At 36.0% G+C, this 17,922-nt stretch overlaps 1 protein-coding gene across 2 annotated transcripts in view; it reads right to left on the bottom strand.

Annotated features, from left to right (window-relative positions):
* Nucleotides 1-17,922, bottom strand: part of LANCL3 (LanC like family member 3) — a 103,935-nt gene that overhangs the window by 11,596 nt on the left and 74,417 nt on the right. The window contains exons 3-4 of one of the 2 annotated variants that reach the window (XM_039475398.2): nt 15,307-15,504; nt 7,489-7,696 (exon numbers count right to left, since the gene is read on the bottom strand). In XM_039475398.2, the coding sequence (XP_039331332.1) occupies nt 7,489-7,696; nt 15,307-15,504 (406 nt within the window). The remainder of the gene's footprint in view (nt 1-7,488; nt 7,697-15,306; nt 15,505-17,922) is intronic. The other variant, XM_074392341.1, reaches the window with a different exon arrangement.

The following is a 17,922-nucleotide window of genomic DNA, read 5'->3' as shown; positions in this document are numbered from 1 at the left end:
GAACACAAATAATCACCAATTCAGAGGCTGGAGTTCATAGCTTGGTAAGGCCCAAGCACTGAAACTGTCATAAATTTAGGTTACTGCTGCTATATAGGGGGTCTTACAAAGGGTAATTATTTGATTTTTTAAGGGCTCTTGGAATTACATATGGCAGCTTAAAATAAATCAGCAAGAAACAGACTGCAACTCTATTTGGCACAATTTTTCTATAACTGTTTTCCTGAATATGCAACAATTTTAAAATGAAATTTAAAATTTACGCAGTAGAATAATAATGCATCATAAGAGTTACTTCAGAATTTGTAATAATATAGCCAGCATCTCATGATATAGCATCAGTCTGGCTCCCTAAGAAAAAAAAAAAGTTTTCAAGTGTATAAAATAAACCACACAGGATTCCAAAGGAAATTAATTATATTAAAACACGACAAAAATTTTAAAGCCACATTTGTGATGTAATAACATATGTATTATTTGCTAACACATTAAATGCCAAGATACAGTAATGGGTTTAATAATTGCTAACATTTCTAGCTAGTGATGTGAATATAACATATTTTATAATATCTGTAACAACAGTAATACCACATGAGAATATCTATTAATTATATTGTTTGCAAAGTCACACCTACTAATACTTCTGTGACTTATTACTTACATTCAGAATGGAAGGAAATGCTACATTTAAGTTTGAGACATAATCACTTTCTCAAGCAAACTGACAAATCCTAGATTAAGCATCCCTGGTATAGAAGAAAGAGCAAGGGCTTTGGAGCTGAGATACACTAATTTGATAATTTCATGTTGTATGCCTTTGGCAAATTTCTCAATTTGACTTTAAAATGGTGAAGTTGCAGAACTGGACAATGTTATATGTAAAGATAAAGGATATCATATATTAGACTCTGAGCATATAGCAATCATTCAGTAAATGGAAAACATTACTTTTTACATAAGCATATTATAAAAGAGTTGTAAAACATAATCATGAAAGATGATTTGTAAAACCATGCTATAGAAGAAACACACAACGTTGCTAGCTCTTCTTCTGACCTTTTCCCCCATGCACTCATTTATTTAATGCATTATTACATGTTATTAAAGTATATAAGATTTGGTATACTGTATTTTTTTCACTTAAAAATATGCTAAATATTTTCTATGCTTTTCAAAATAATTTCTAAATGATACATAGCAACTTAAAATAGTACCAGCAATGTCCGAGAGTGGCAGTTGCATTGTATTCTGACCTGTATGGTGTGTTATTTGTAAAAAATATTTCAAAAATCTATCCAGTGATGCAATATTAAACAAATAACTTTTTCTAAAATGTTCTCAGTCAAAATAGAAGTCTGTATGCTAATTACAGAACTAAAAATGGAAGACACAATAAAATATGAAAACATTTCTTATCAAAACCTGTTGATTATGACCAAAATGAATGCAGAAGAAAATTCATAGATTTGTGAGTTGCCATTATTATTAATAAAATGATGGAATGCTTTCTAATTATGCATTTTAAAACTCTAGAACATAACAAAATAAAGGGAAGTAACAGTGGAAAACAAACAAAAGACAAAAACAAAAAAATTAATAAGCAAATCCAGGAGCTAGTTCCTTGAAAGGATTAACAAGATAGAAAAAAACACTGGTGCATCTATCAAGAAGGAAAAGCATTAAAAATCACAATAGGCACATAGCCACAGGGATAGGAAATTAAAAATATTATGGAACTATATTATTGGAGCTCTATGTCAAAAATTTGAAAATTCATACAAACTAGATGGTTTTATAGAAATACATTCACTACCAAAAAGAAGAGTTAGAAAACCCAAGTAATTGAATAAGCATAAAAAAAATTAAGAAGTTGTCAAATATTTTTCTGCAGCCATAAAATCCAACTGTATGTTAAATAATAGATGACAACCAAGTAATGTTCATGTTAGGGAGGTACATATTTTTTAACACGCAATTGTTAAAGTATGCCCCTAGCCGACAGACAAAATGGGCTCCCCATGGCAAAATGAGGTGCTCCAAGTTAAAACAGAACCAGGTAGCTATGGCTGGGTGAGGGAATGATCATGTACTCTGTGTTCTGAGAAAGATGTTGTAAAAGCATCACAGGACCTTTCTTTCTCCAAACCAGTTCCCGTTGTGAGTGCCAAGATATGCCAGCCCTCCATCAGCCATGTGGAAGAAACAGGTGTTGGAGACTTCTGGTTTTCAGCCCGGAAACTAATCAATCAGATCACACCTAAGCCAAACAGAGTCATCTGCCCTGGCCAAACAGGGCTCAGCTGCACTGACCAATAGGAACTGAGTTTCAATCCTTCATTTGCATAAAAGGACCTGACCTGGGCAGCCCTCTCTTGTTCTTTGAAAGCCTGCTTCACTCTGCACCAAAGGCTGTACATCCTTTGTTTGCAAACTGTTCACTAGAATAGTCTCTTTCCTACACATTCGGTTGCAGAGTTGTTCACACAATACCCAAACAATACAGATATTACCTGCACATTTCCAGTATTCTACCTGTTAGCAAAAAACTTAAGTTGTCTTTTTAGAGCCTTGGACCCCAAATCTTATAACGAAGACTCTGTAAGCTAGGACTGGCCTGCCAGAAAATAATGTACACAAAGTTCGTTATTTGAGTGATGGATACCCTAAAGCTCTGGTTTCACCACTATGCAATCTATCCAAATAACAATATTACACTTGAATCCCATATATTTACACAAAGTTTTAAAAAGTTAAAATATTAAAAATTACAAAAAAGAAAATAGAGGTGTTCTGATCCCTTTTAATAGACTTTAAAGTGAATTAATGAATTTCATTCATTTCTGATGAAATTTAGCCCAAAGGTGAAATCCCACTAGCCTAGATGATATCCAAAATTACTTTCTTTTTCTGTATTTGGGAAACAAAAGATCTGGCTTCAAGGAAACCATGAATCAAATATATAAACAGATTTCCTAAACAATAGAGCTTCATATTGAAGACTTACATAAGTTAGTATTTGCCATTCAGTGCATCCATGTAAATATCATGAAAAATAGTTTATGTTTTTTAAACATTAAATATTAGATAAGTTGCCTTGGGAAGGCCTTTATGAGAAAGTGACTTTTGAGTGAAAGTCTGAATGAAATGGGGGAGTTAGGAGATATATGTAGAAAGTGAGCATTACAGGTGGAGGGAACCAAAACTTCCAAGGCCTTGAGATGGAGTCTACCTGGTATCCTAATGGAATTACAAGGAAGCCAAAGTGTTGGAAAGAACCAGGTGAAAGAAGAGTAGGGAATGAGATTAGAGAGGTAACGGGAAGCTAGATCATATAGGACCTTTCATTCATAGGAAAGACTGGCATCTACTCTGAATCATATAGGAAGCTATTGGATTACACTGAACAGAGAAGTGTTATAATCTAACAGGATAAACATTATAAGAAGTGAATATAAAAACCATGGTAAAACATAGAAGCATGCCTAGTAAAATCAGCATAAAAAACAAAGGTGTTTACTACCACTCTTACTATTGAACATTTTTATAGGGTTGCATTGTTATAGAGAACCATGTATTGGAAAAAAAACACCAGGCACATGAGAAAGGAAGTAACAGAATCATAGCTATTTGCAGATGTGTGTGTTTCTATTTAGAAAACCCGATAGAATCTAATAAAAAACTAATAGAAACAGTAATAGAGTTAATTAAGGCAGCTAGATATATTATTATATTTATAAAAAGTAAAATACTTATAAGCTGAAATCTATATTTATATTAAAAATTACATATTAGAACAGAAAAGATTCAGTGATGTGTATGTTTTAAGAGCTTTCATATATACCAGTAATAAATGGTGTGAAAATATAATGAAGGAAAAGATTCCACTCACAATAAACTTGGAAACATAAAATACCCAGGAATAAAATTAACAAGAAACATACAAGACCTCTTTCATAAGGTCAAAACTTTACCAAATTACATTTGTTTAAATAAATGGAAAGGTATACTATGTTTCTAAATGGAAAAACTCAATATTCTAAACATGTTGATTCTCATTAAGTAATCTGTAAATTCAATGAAGTTCCAATCAAATTTCTGTAAGATTTTTTTAAGTATGACAAATGGACCCTAAAATACAATTAAAAGAATAAATGAGAGAATAGTAGGTGGAATAGGGGAAAATATAGAACTCATAAATTTATATCAATTCAGCTTATGAAAAAATTGGAATTTCAAATTATGGGGGTAACTGGTCAACAGATGCTATTAGAATTTTTTTAATAAAAAAGATACACATCTGAGACTATTTAAAAAGTTATAGCAGAATCAAAAATTTTAATGTTAAAATAAAATCATAAAATTATTATAAACCCATGTAAATTAATTGTTTTCTAATTCTGAATTTGGAAGGTTAAAGCATAACACGAAATCTAGAAATTTTAAAGAAAAGATTAAAAACTTTGACAAGAAAAATACTTAAAAGTTTGGTATGACAAAAGGCCATGGACAAAATTAAAAGAGAAATGGCAAAGCAGGAAAATATTTACAACATATATTGACGAAGAGTTACAATCCTGAATAGAAGCATCACAACAGGAAAAAAATGGGCAAAGGATAAAGACAGGCTACTTATAGACCTAGAAATACCTATGGACCTAATGATTTCAGTTCTAAAATTTCTCTGACAAGTGCTTTCGCAAGTGCAAAGAAATATATGTATTGAATATTTGGGGAAAGTTTGTTTGTATTAGTAAAGATTACACACATACCAAGTGTCCATTATTTAGGGATTGGTTAATTATGGTACATACATAGTGAGTAACTATATAGCCATTTAAAAAATGAGATAGATTTATACAAAATGAAATAAAGGCCCTTAAAAATTGTTCATTTAAAATTATAAGCTGCAAACATAGTGGGGAGGTGGTGGCTCACACCTGTAATCCCAGTACTTTGGGAAGCTGAGGCAGGAGAATTGCTTGAGGCCAGGTGTTCAAGGCCAGTCTGGGCAACATCGCAAAATCCTGTCTGTACAAAATAATAATAATAATAATAATAATAATAGTTGCTGTTTTAGTCCATTCTGGCACCACCATAAAGAAATACCTGAGACTAGGTAATTTACAAAGAAAAGAGGTTTAACTGGCTCATAGTTCTGCAGGCTGTACAGGAATCATAGCAACTTCTTGGAAAGATTGAGTTCTACTACTCAGGAGCAAGAGGGCAAGAGGAAGTGCTATGTACTTTTAAATAACGAGATCTCTTGAGAATTCTATCACTATAGAGTACCAAGAGGGGATGTTGCCAAACCATTCATGGGAACTCTGTCCCCAGGATCCAATCACCTCCTACCTGGCCCCATCTTCAACACTGGGATTACAGTTAGACATGAGATTTGGTAGGGACACAAATCCAGGTGGTATCAGCCATGTATGGTGGCATGAACCTGTAGCCCTAGCTACTCAGGAAGCTAAGGTGTGCCCACAAGTTCCAAGCTATAGTGAGCCATGAGTCACACTACTGTACTCCAACCTAGGTGATAGAGTGAGAACCTGTATCAAATAAATAAATAAGCAAGCAGGCAAGCTATAAACAGTTATGTATAGAACTATTACACATCTATAGTTGTAGGAGCTCATTAAAATATACATGTACACATATACATCTATGTGAACAAACATGTATAAAGTCTGGAATTAAGTAATAACAATGAACATTTACATTGCAGTTACTATGTGCCAAGCATTATTCTAAACAATTTTTCATGTATTAACTAGTTTAAACTACCAAACATCCCTATGAGGTAGGTACTATTTTCTCTATTTTATGAATAAAGATATTGAGAATCACTTGTTAAAATGAGCTAAGTGACTTGCTAAAAGTTGTGTGACCTTGTTAAAGGTCACTTAAGTCACTTAGCTCATTGTAATAAGTGATTTGTTAAATGTCACACAATCAATTTGATAATCATCAGTTATGCACTTTCAGTGGGAATCTTCATAACAGTACAGGTGTTACTCTAGCACCCCCTCCCGCCTCCACCAAGTGACAGTTCAGATTGATGGGAACCAGACTACATGGGTGGGTATGAAAGACCACTCTGGCTTAGAAGACCTAGGTGCCACACAGGAAAACTATGTATTTTGTAAGCATTCATGGTTATAGACACCTTCTAAATCCCTTCAAAGTGAACGCCACTTTCATGCCACTCTGCATTCAGGGAAGCCCCTACCTGTGCTTTCTATCAGATTATTTATAGTTCATCTATGGCCCCCAGCCCAGTTTACCCAGATCACCAGTCGGAGGTAATATCTATTAAAAGCAATGTTGTCTGGTAGATAGCAGAGTTTCACCTTTATTAGGTTTACAGGAAATAAACTATAGAGGAAAATTTTATATTGTCTGTCAAAATTACAAATATATATATATTTATTTATATAACATATATAGGAGATATGTATATATAATATATGTATACACGCACACACACACATACACACACAGGAGATATATATCTCCTTCGGCCCAACAATTCCATTTCCAGAAATTTATCTTTTAGATATACCTATACATATATAAAACGATATATGCACAAGATTATTCATCATGGCAATATTTGTAGTACACAGTATTGGAAATAACTTAAATATCTTCCTATATGGGACTGGTTAAATAAATTACGGTGCACTCATACAATATAATACTATGCAATAATAAAAATGTTTAAAGAAGCTCTTTCTGTACTGATATAGGGTGATCACTAAGATAGCAAGATGCTATCATTTGTATAAAAAAGAGAGACAAATACACACATACACACACATATATGGACAAATACACACACACACACAAACACACACATATATGTATGTATGTATTATAGTTTAGATATTTTACCCTTCAAATCTCATGTTGAAATCTGATCCTCGGTATTACAGATGGGACCTACTGGGAAATGGTTGGGTCATAGAGGCAGATCACTCATGAACAGATTGATGCCATCCCCCTGGTAATGAACGAGTTCTCACTCTATTTGTTCCCACGAGATGATTATTTAAAAGAGCCTGGCACTTTCCTCCTCTCTCCCTTCTTCTCTCCCCTTGTGATGTCTGCTTTTTCCTTCTTCTTCTGTCATGAGTAGAAGCTTCCTGAAGCTCTTACCAGAAGCAGATGTTAGTGATGCTTCTTGTACAGCCTGCAGAATCATGAGCCAAAGGAAACTTTTTCTTGATAAAGTACCCACCCTCAAGTATTCCTTTATAGCCACTCAAATGGATTAAGACATTTATCTACACACTATGTGCACAGAATATCTTTGGGAAGATAACCAAGAAACTATCTCTAGAGAAGTCAACTGCATGGCTGCAGGGCACAGTTGATGTATTTATTTTTACACTTTTCAAACCATGTGATTATATTACTAATTCAGAAAATTAATTAGATTTAAATTTTGAAGAAAAAAAAAAAGACCTATAAAGAACAGCTGACCTTTGAGCTCTGTAGATATATTTAGAGTTTCCCGTGAGCCGGTACAGCAGCAGGAAGACATAGGCACTGCCAGCTACTCCGTGGCAAATCCCAGGCCCCTTCTTTAGCAGGCCTTTCTGCCACGTGAGCTCCCCACACCGAATACATGTGTCCAGGTACTGCGGTTTCTTGGAAACCAGATAAGCTTTGGCAAACAGATAGGCAATTCCTGTGAAAACATCAAAGGCATTAGAGGTGACTTTCAGGACTTAATATTTTGGAGCAGAACTTCTAGAACTATAAAAATCTCATGAATAATCTGAGTACTGTTAAAACACAGATTCTAATATGGTAGTTCTGATGTGGGGCTTGAGATACTACATTTCTAAGAAGCATCCTTCTAAAGACCACACTTTGAGTAGGAAGGTGCTAGAATGTTCTGTAAGAGTCTTATTTTTCCGGTAAGATTTTAATTTGTTTTAATTGTATTGTGGGGTTGGCCCTGGGAGAAAAAGCAACATTTTAAACTGACATATATAGATAAAATCTAAAATTTAATTTACAAATGAGTTAATATTTAATGATGTATACTCTAGTAAGCATTATGTATATTTGGTTATTTGAAATGGCTAAATATTTAGCCTGTAATGAATTTGTAGTTTTCCATTTGTAATGTTTAAGTACTTATAACTATAGACATTTTCTTAAGAGCAAAACTGGGCATCTTTCCAAGAAAAACAATGCTCCAGAAGGACCTTGCCAAGACTTCTACTTCAGCTGTGAAGTGAGTCCTTCCCACCCTGATTGTTCCAAGGAAAGCATTGTTCCTTCAAAGCTCTTTAACAAAAGTAGTATCAATTACAAAGGCAGAAATGGAAACAAGAGAAGCAATAGCTATTAATAGAAATGATTTTCCCCAAGTTCTGGGTGTTCATATTCAGTGAGGAGGTTGATATCACAAGATCACATTCTTTCCTGCATAACCTACCTTTCTCCTATATAAGAAGTGTGAAAGACTGAAATATAGTTGATATCTTGACTATCTCATCAATCGGGGTTATCATTGCCTTTCATTGCTTTGACTAGGCTATTTTACAAGTCTGTAGAGATAGAAACTGTCTTATAGAAAACTGATAGTAATGTAAATAATTTTTGTCCCTAGAAACTCACATTCTGTCTAGTAGACGTTGACTTCCCTCTGCCTCTGTGGAAGAAGCCAGTTTTGCATTTATTAAGCAAATTTATTTCAGCATTCCTAGTGGCCTATATAAATATGTCTACTCTTTGGATTTTCCTTTGAAAACAGTTGTAACATCTTTCTGGTTCCCTCATTAAATAATGAGCTCAGTAAAATGGTTCACACGTATTCTTTTTATATTTGTATGAGTCATTATTTCATCCTCTTTTTAACTGTATCCTTTAATATACCCTGTGATTAATACTTACATAGCAACAAGCTCTTTGCTCAGTCAATGCTTTCCAGTCAACTATTGACAATGGTTACCTACAGCATTCTCCTACTTCAGTTTTAGGAACAAAGTATCTTGCACAAACTAAAGAATTATACTAAAAGAACTGAATTTATTTAATCATGCATTCATTCATTGTATCCATTCATTTGAAAGTAGTCATTGATTATGTACTGTATGCACAGCCCTAGGCAAGGCTAGCTTCCTGGGCATGCCACCTGTGCACTCCATAGCCCATACTCCTTAAAAGGATCCCATGTTGAGTTTAATGCTCTGCTATTACTACCTTGAAATTCTCAATAATTTTTCCAAAAAGAACTTGTATTTTCATTTTTCTATGGGCCTTCCAAATTATATACTCAGTCCCAGCACTGGGTGATATTAAATAAATGCTAAACATGACTACCACCCTTCAAGAAGGCACTCTCTATAAAGGGAGATAAAAATATATACTTATGACTAATACATAATAGCATATGTAGTTCATGATGCTGCTGGAACATAAAATAAATGGGTCTCTCAATAATACTATTGGAATCAGAAAAGTGGAAGTTCCCTACAGAGATAGTTGATGAGGCCCTAGATGGAAGGAGCACTTTTTCAGAATTTGAAGGATACATAGTAAACTCCAGGCTCAAGATGAAGCAGGGAGGGCATTCTATCTAGCACCAAGATTAGCAAGGGCAAAGATATGGAGCCAGAAAGGACAAGCCACATGAAGGCTGGTGGGGCAATGTTCTAACCAACAGACTAGTGAAGAAGAAGGCTAGACTGAGTTCTGATTATGGATGGTTTTACAAATCTAGTTAGATCGCTTGGACTGTACTCTATGATCATCAGGGAACCAATGAAAGTGTTTTTGTTGTGGACTGGTTGGCTTTTATTTTTGTATGACAATGTGATTATTATGAACAAAATGTCCCAATTTTAGTGGTGTCAGGATAGACCTAAAGAAGGGTAACAGGGTAGTTGTGAACTGATTATGTGGTAAGAAAGACAGAAGTGATCTGCATGTTCATCATAGCACTATTCACAATAGCAAACACATGGAGACAACCTAGATGCCCATCAGTGGTGGACTGGATAGAGAAAATGTGGTACATATATACCATGGAATACTATGCAGCCATAAAAAAGAGATCATGTCCTTTGCAGGAACATGGATGGAGCTGGAGGCCATTATCCTTAGCAAACGAATGCAGGAACAGAAAACTAAATACTGTATGTTCTCATTGATAAGTGGGAGCTAAATGATGAGAACACGTGGACATAAATATGGAAACAATAGACACCAGGGTCTACTTGAGCGGGGAGGGTAGGAAGAGGATAAGGGTTAAAAAACTATCTATTTGGTACTATGGTCACTATCTGCATGACAAAATCCTTTGTACACCAAACCCCAGTGCCATGCAATTTACCCATGTAACAAACCAGCACATGTACCCAATGAATCATAATAAAAGTTGGGAAAATTAAAAAAATAAAATGGTTAATTGTATATTATGCAAATTTCACCTTAATTTAAAAAAAGGGAAAAGCTTCTCTTAAAAAATAGAAAGCCAATGAAAGAGACATTTTGCAGAACTTGGTAAATGTTTCAATATTAATTGGGCATCTATTATATGCCAGGCACAGTAGTAGGTGCTAAGCATTTAGAAAGTCTCTATCTTCATGGTGTTTTTCAGCTTAACTGGAAGTATCAGACTATGTGACGAGCAATGGAAGTCTCATGGAAGCACACAGGAGATACCCAAGCCCACACTTGGTAGAAGGAAATGACTACTAGAGGAGTGAAACCATCTAATCTGATTATTGGAGGTTGGTAAGGAATTAGCCAGGTGTACTGGATGCTGTTGATGACCTGCATGGATCAGCTTTACCTTACCGACCAAATGCCTCATTTCCCAGTTTCTGTGAGAGCTGGTAACTAACAAAGCTCACTGCTGCATCTTCTTGAGAGATTTTCCCTCAGACAAATGAGAGGCTATGCTATGCAGCCACCCCTCACAGGGATGACACAGGGATAACACAGGGATACAAAATATCAGCTTCCTTGCCTCAAGAGAGACGCAGCTTCTTGATATAATCTGTGTTTCTTAGCTTCTCCTCAGACTTAGGGTGAAGCTAGCCGCCAGGTAAGACATGGTCCTCTTTGGCCTATTCTGCTTCCCTGCTCCCTTACAGGTTTCTCTTGATAGCAAGCTCTACATCTAGACCCTGAGCAAAGAGCTTGCTGAAGAGTGAGGGCATTACGGCCAATCAAAGGAAGGGTGGGTGGGAAGGCCCTGCTCTTGCTGGCCTCCCTCAGGCTCTAAATGTCCTTCCTAGATGATTGCTTTAGCTTCCTGCCCCCAGGTCTGCCATGCCTTAAACTCATTCAGTGGCAGTGAGTGGCCTTTCTGGGTCCATAATCTGACCATGACATTCCCCTGCCTAAACTACCAAAATGACTCCCTATTACCCAGATGCTTTAGCATGACACAGAAAGCCCTTTGTGACTGAGCTCCGTTTCTATTTTCCCACTTCTTCTCCATTCCGTTCTTGAATCTTTTCACTTCAGTAGAACCAAACGACCTGCAGTGCTTTCATGCTTCTAACTACCAATGTGGTTCACTTTTCTTGGAATAAGCTTTGTAACTTTCTTGGTCTGGCTAACTTACTTCAACCATCACAACCTTCAGGAAGCCTTGCCTGGGCCTGGAGGCAGCACGAGGAACCCCTCTGAGCTTTCATTTCTCTCTATACAAACTTTAGCACTTACCCAGAACCCAATTAAAATTACCTATTTCCATTGCTGGCTCTCCTAATACCATGCAAACTACTCAAGAGCAGAAACTGTATCTTGTTCATTTTTGTTCCACTAGTGTGTGGCATGGTGTCTAGCAAATGCCAAGAATTTCATAAATGTCTGTTGACCATAAAGTGCCCCATTTCTCACCCCAGCACAGGCTGATGCTGGGGTATAGATGAGAGATGTAGAAGGAAGAAAGGTGAGATGCTCTAATTGCTATACCAGGCCGAGTCCCAGACAGATTAAAAGGTATTGATCCTGTGGTTCTGGCCAGGGTGAAAGAGCCTCTTTCTGCATCTTGGATCACAGAATGTTACATGAAAGTGACCTTGCAAAACTTCTAAATCCATTGTCTCCTTATCCAACATAATGGAAGTCACAATAAGATGGCTTAATTAAAGAAAAAAAAAAAAGGAATGGTAGGTTTCTTTCCTTTTTTATAGGAATCAGGAACCATATCATTTCATCATAGGAACACTAATTATTGTGCATTGATAAGAAGCCTGAGTCAGCAACGATGTCTTTGCTAAATGCAACTGGGAAAGGAATTAATTGTTACTTAATAAATGTGGTTTGAGAGACTAAACTTCAGAAAATATAAGACCTAGCAGGGCCTTCTGACAGCCAGACTTGGCACGTATAGCTTCAACATACTGGAGAATCACCACTCAGGTCCATTCTGAGTTAATAATTTCGCTGAGGCATGCATTTTACGGTGTGCACTACAGAGCTTAATGACCAATGGTATCTGTCCTGCAAAAGCCTTGTTGTTCTTTATTCAAAGTCACCTACCCAAAAGCCTTTACGAAATGAGTTTTTAAAAAAATGCCCACATCTGTACTTCATGCAGAGTCAAGGAAATGCACTGTCAGTGTTACCATAGCAATGATGTAACCTAATGCAGTTGAGAGTTTATTTTAACCACAGCATTTGTTTTAATGATTTTGTAAATGACTTTGGTCCTGTATTTCAGAATCATCAAGGTTATGAAGGGGTCATATTAATCTTCCTGTAATACTTTATTGCACTTACTAAGAAAAACCTATGTGCCAGTGCCACACAAGGTATTTAAAAATGTCTTGTTCACAAAGCTTTTGAGACACAGCCCTCAGGGATGGCAAGGGTCCAAAGTATAAAAGGGGGTCTACGGTGATAAAATGATTGAGTTCCACTAGTGAGTCTCAATGTGCTCATTTTACAGATAAAGAGACAAAGGTACAAAAGAAAGAAACCCTTTCTTAAGGTCAGCAAACTGGTTAGTGTTGGAGCTGAAATTAGAAGCTGGAGTTATTAACTTAGAGTCAAGAACTATTTCTACACTGTATAAATGATAACTAGGCTTGTTACCTGTAGAGGTGGGTTGAAGGAACATCAATAGGAAACGATTATAGAAACAGATAAGGTATCATTAATGAAGCTACACGTTGTGGATTATTTCTAGCAGGTTTTTAATCACAGAATTTGTCTGCTGCCTCAAACCATCTGCACTGTTCATAAATCTACTCTCAAAAATGTTTTCCTTAAATAAATGAAAATTATTTTATAGTTCATTTCCTGTAGAGAATTTTTAGAGAGTTTGCTGTTGCCAACTTCTGCAAAATCTTGGTGGTCCTTGGACTGCATTTATTAGACTTATAAACAATCTTGATGCTGGTTTTAGAGCATCTATTCAAAGAAAGACCAATACCCTTGAGATGGGGGTAGGGGCTGGTAGAAATAATGGGCCCCACTTAGTTTTTTATTCAGTTGTGAATTGGTTTATTTTTGGTAGTTCAGTGAATACGTGGATTGAATGATTTTTCTTTAAAACCCATGTTTAATATTCTCTAGATACTGAACATGAATGATAAAGGAGGATGTAGTCTCCAAAGTGATGAATTCTATGCTGCACTGTTATGGTAAATGATTTACAAAGACAGATGGCATTTAGTGTACAAAAAGAATGGAATAATTTTCCTGCAAGAGAATTAACTGACCCAGTCACTCATTTTAGTAGATTATTGTCCCACTTTTTTAAGGAATTTTACTAGCACATTGAATGCTTTTAAAATATTCTGTGTTTAAATTAGGGTATCTCCAAAATTCAAGGATCCTGGCTGGGATGCTTGGAGAATATACAGAGACCATCACTGAGAATAATTAAAATAAATGAAAAATGGAAGAATTGAGCATAACAAGAAGGAGTATCATTTCCAGCATGGTAAACAACTTGTTGTTTTTTTTTTTCCCCAAAAAGGCCAAATTAAAAAGAAATGGACTCAAATTACAACTGGCAGTAGTTAGCCTGGACATAATACACAATGCATGGATACTGGTACAAGCACATATTTTGAACTTTCTTTCACAGGTAAATGCAGCAGACAGAAAAAATATGACCAGTGGACTGCAACTTATGTTATTCATCAATTCAAGACTATACTTTCTGGGATCATTATTCATCAACTCAAACTGCACCCCCCAAAATGAAATTATAGTTCGATTAAAGAACATTAACTCATGGGGGGAAGAGGTAATAAAACTCAGGTAAAAAGGTAAAAAAAAAATCAAATATATTTTAAAAGTGTGCTTGTGGAATTGAAGCTTCTTAAAAATTAAATTGACTCGGAGCCTAAGAATTTTGTACTATTTTGGTATTTTAAATCTCTCCCCAGCCATCTAACCCATATTAATTAATTTATTTGAATTTAGCTTTTAGCTTTTTTTTTTTTTTCAAATTAATCCTTCTCTGAAGGCTTAATTAGCAATGTGATGAAATTTTTAAAAGGGGGAAAAAGAAGGGGTTTGCTAAATTTCTAGGCTCAGTTCCACAGAGATTACTGGGGATGGCTTTTTATGTTTCTAGACATTTTCTTTGGTACTGATAGAAATTTTCATCTGAAGAAGAGTTGTAGAACAGTACATCTCAACCTTTAAAGTGCATACAATTTGCCTAAGGATACTGTTAAAATGTAGATTTTGATTCAGTGGATCTAGGATGGGGCCTGAGATTCTGGATTTCTATCAAGCTCTCAGTTGCCCATGATACTGGTTCCAGTGGCCACATTTTGCCAGGCTCCAGATCAGCACTATCCAATGTAGGTACTGAGCACTTGAAACATGGCTAGTATAACTGACATTTGATATAAGAATACAGTATATGCTGGATTTCAAGGACTGAATATTTTTTAAAATGTGAAATATCTCAACTTTTAAATTGGATACACATGGAAATGATAATATTTGGGGTATATTGAGATCTATAATATATATTACTAAAATTAATTTACCTGATTTCACTTTTTTAATGAGGTTACTAACAAGTTAAATTACATATGTGGCTCATATTATACTTCTATTGGACAATGCTAGTTTAACTTTATAAACAAATAGATGTAGCTCATATATATTAAAACATAGAGGGCCATTTTCAGAAGTTGTTTACTAATCAGGATTTTTTTGGCTTTGAAAAATTTGATCTTGACCTTGTTATCTCACATAGTAATGACATAAGATGAGATGTCCTCACTTCTCAGAAAAGGAACCTCCCTGTGGCTAACCTAGATGAAAGGCAATGTTTTTAGATAACAGAGTGTGTAAGACCTGGAGCGCCATGGCACCAGTGCACCAGCTCATTCTCTCTCTCGATGGTCTCGCCAAGCTCAGGTGGCCAGTTGCAGTTTTGTTCCTGTTCCATGAGAAAGTCCACGCTTTGCCATACCAGCTCCCGATCTGAGGGCTTGAGATGCTCATGGTAAGAAAGAAGCATCTGAAGAATAGATGACAAGCCATGAGCTGCCCCTGTATTAACAAACAAGGCATAAAATTCACACAATTGGGAGGACAACCAGTTTCATTTAGTGAAAAGATAAACAGCAGGATAAAAAACAATAATAACGCCAATATTACTTGAAAGCTCATACAGCAATGTGATAACTAAGATGCCTAAGAACTAGGCTTCTGGCAAACTATAGCCTGCAGGCCAAATATGGCTCACTGCCAGTTTTTTCTAAATAAAGTTTTATTAAAGAATAGCCATGCTGATTCATTTGCATATTTTCTATAGCTGCTTTCTGGCTACAACAGCAGTGTTGTACTTGTGTCAGAGACTGTATGGCCCAGAAAGCCAAAAATATTTACTATCTCTAGCCCTTTACAGAAGAAGTTTGCTGACCAATCTTTGTTTTAGAAAAGAGATCTTTTAAAACTTTGTAATTGAAATATCAATAGCTTTCACACACAAAAAAATTCTTAAAATGCTTGAAAATAATTTGGTCTAGGTATCCTAAACATTTTTTTTAATTCATTCATTCAACACACAAATATTAAGCATCTACTCTGTACCAGATACTGCTCTAGGTGCTGAGGATAGATCACTGCACAAAACAGACTAAATCCCTCTTTTATAATGTTAAAGACTAGTTATTTATATTCATTTACTTAATTCTTTACATCTAACCCTGGTTATACAGATAAACATGATTTGGTTGATACCTTTGAAGGCCTCTCCATTCAATCCAATGAGACAGCCAGATTTGTAAAGAAATAATTAGAACATGAGGTGATAAGTGTTCTATGAGAAATGTATATCAGAAGTATAGTGGTTAATTCTGTGTGCCAACTTGACTTGGCCAAGGAGTGTCCAGATATTTGGTTAAATGTCACTTCTGAGTGTTTCTGTGAGAGTGTTTCTGGATATAACTAACATTTGAATCTGTTCACTTAGCGAAGCACATTGCCCTCTCCAATGTGGGTGGACCTCATCCAATTCACTGAAGGGCTGAATAGAACAAAGAGTGAGTAAGAATTAGTTTTTTCTGCCTGACTGTCTTTGAACTGGGACATTGGCCTTCTCCTGCCTTCAGATTTGGACTCAGACTGAAACTTACATTATTGGCTTTCCTGGATCTGGCTTTCTCAGCCTCCATAATCATGTGAGCCAATTCCTTAAAATAAATGATTTATTTATATAATAAATCATATTCTGTTTGTCTAGAGAACCATAACTGCTACAAGGACTAATAGAAAGGATGGAGGAGAGCTTAACTTGGCCTCAAGGGTGGAGGGGATGCTGATGATTCCATACAGATAGTGTCATCTGAGCAAAGTCTTGAGAATTCCTAAGAGAATTCTGACCTAGCAAAGGCCTGAACCTGCCTTTGGAAAAGAAGTTTGCTTAACAAAGGTAAAGCCCAGTCTCTCTAGGAGTTTTCACTCATTCCCAGTTAGTAGAATCCTGATTAGTAGATGGTACTAGGGTCAATATATTCTGATGGCTTGCTCTTTAAACTCAACTCTATAATTTTAAACCTTTCTTTTTGTATTCAGGCATGTTTTACTTTGCCATACTCAGAACTTTTGACTCCCTGGAAACAGCTTTACAGTTTGTATTCAGTCCAAATTTCTACTGCTTTTAACATTTGATCATGAAATTTGAAAATGCCTTTATTTTGCTGGATTTGGAATTGTTGGGGAAGCAAGCTTGCTTTTCAAGCAAATATGTATGCATTAGATAGAAATCTAGTTTAAGCGATATATGTAAAAAGCCAGAATGTTAATTTCTCTAAAGAAAACCTGAAAAATATTGGGAGGCTAAGGTGAGAGGATCACGTGAGCCAAGGAATTCCAGGCCAGCCTGGGCAACATAACAAGATCCTGTCTCCATAAAAAAGTTTTAAAGATAAAGATTGGCCAGGCATAGTGAAGCATGCCTGTGGTCCTAGCTACTTGGAAGGCTGAGGCGGGAGGATCGCCTGAGCTCTGGAGGTGGAGGTTGCAGTTAGCTATGATCACACCACTGCTGCACTCCAGCCTGGGTGACAGAGAAAGAACTTGTCTCAAAAAATAAAACCAGAAAAATGAATGGAATAGATTAGGGGACTACAGCAGACACTGTCAGTGCCCTGGCTTATCATCTCATCCACACTCACCATTCAGGTGCATCTTTGCTCCCACTTTATATCTCAAGCATCTATCATTCTGCCTGAGGCTTTCTCTGGCCACAGAGTATGCCCTGCCTAAAGGGGCAGGAAAGAATTACTGGGGAATTAACAACCCTAGGAGCAGCCAATCAATAGAGCAGAGAGTTGGTGGATGAATACCCCAGCTTCTTCCCCACTTGGGTGAAACAATTCTGAGATGTGTTCTATAAAGTCTCTAAGTTCCCTAGGGGAACTGAGTCTCAGTTGTCCACAATTGCTTATTATTACATACTCAATT

The sequence above is a fragment of the Saimiri boliviensis genome, chromosome X (genome assembly GCF_048565385.1).
Source record: "Saimiri boliviensis isolate mSaiBol1 chromosome X, mSaiBol1.pri, whole genome shotgun sequence".
Classification (NCBI taxonomy): Eukaryota; Metazoa; Chordata; class Mammalia; order Primates; family Cebidae; genus Saimiri; species Saimiri boliviensis.
The sequence above is the reverse complement of the archived record's forward strand: the minus strand, read 5'-3'. Positions and strand labels throughout refer to the sequence as shown.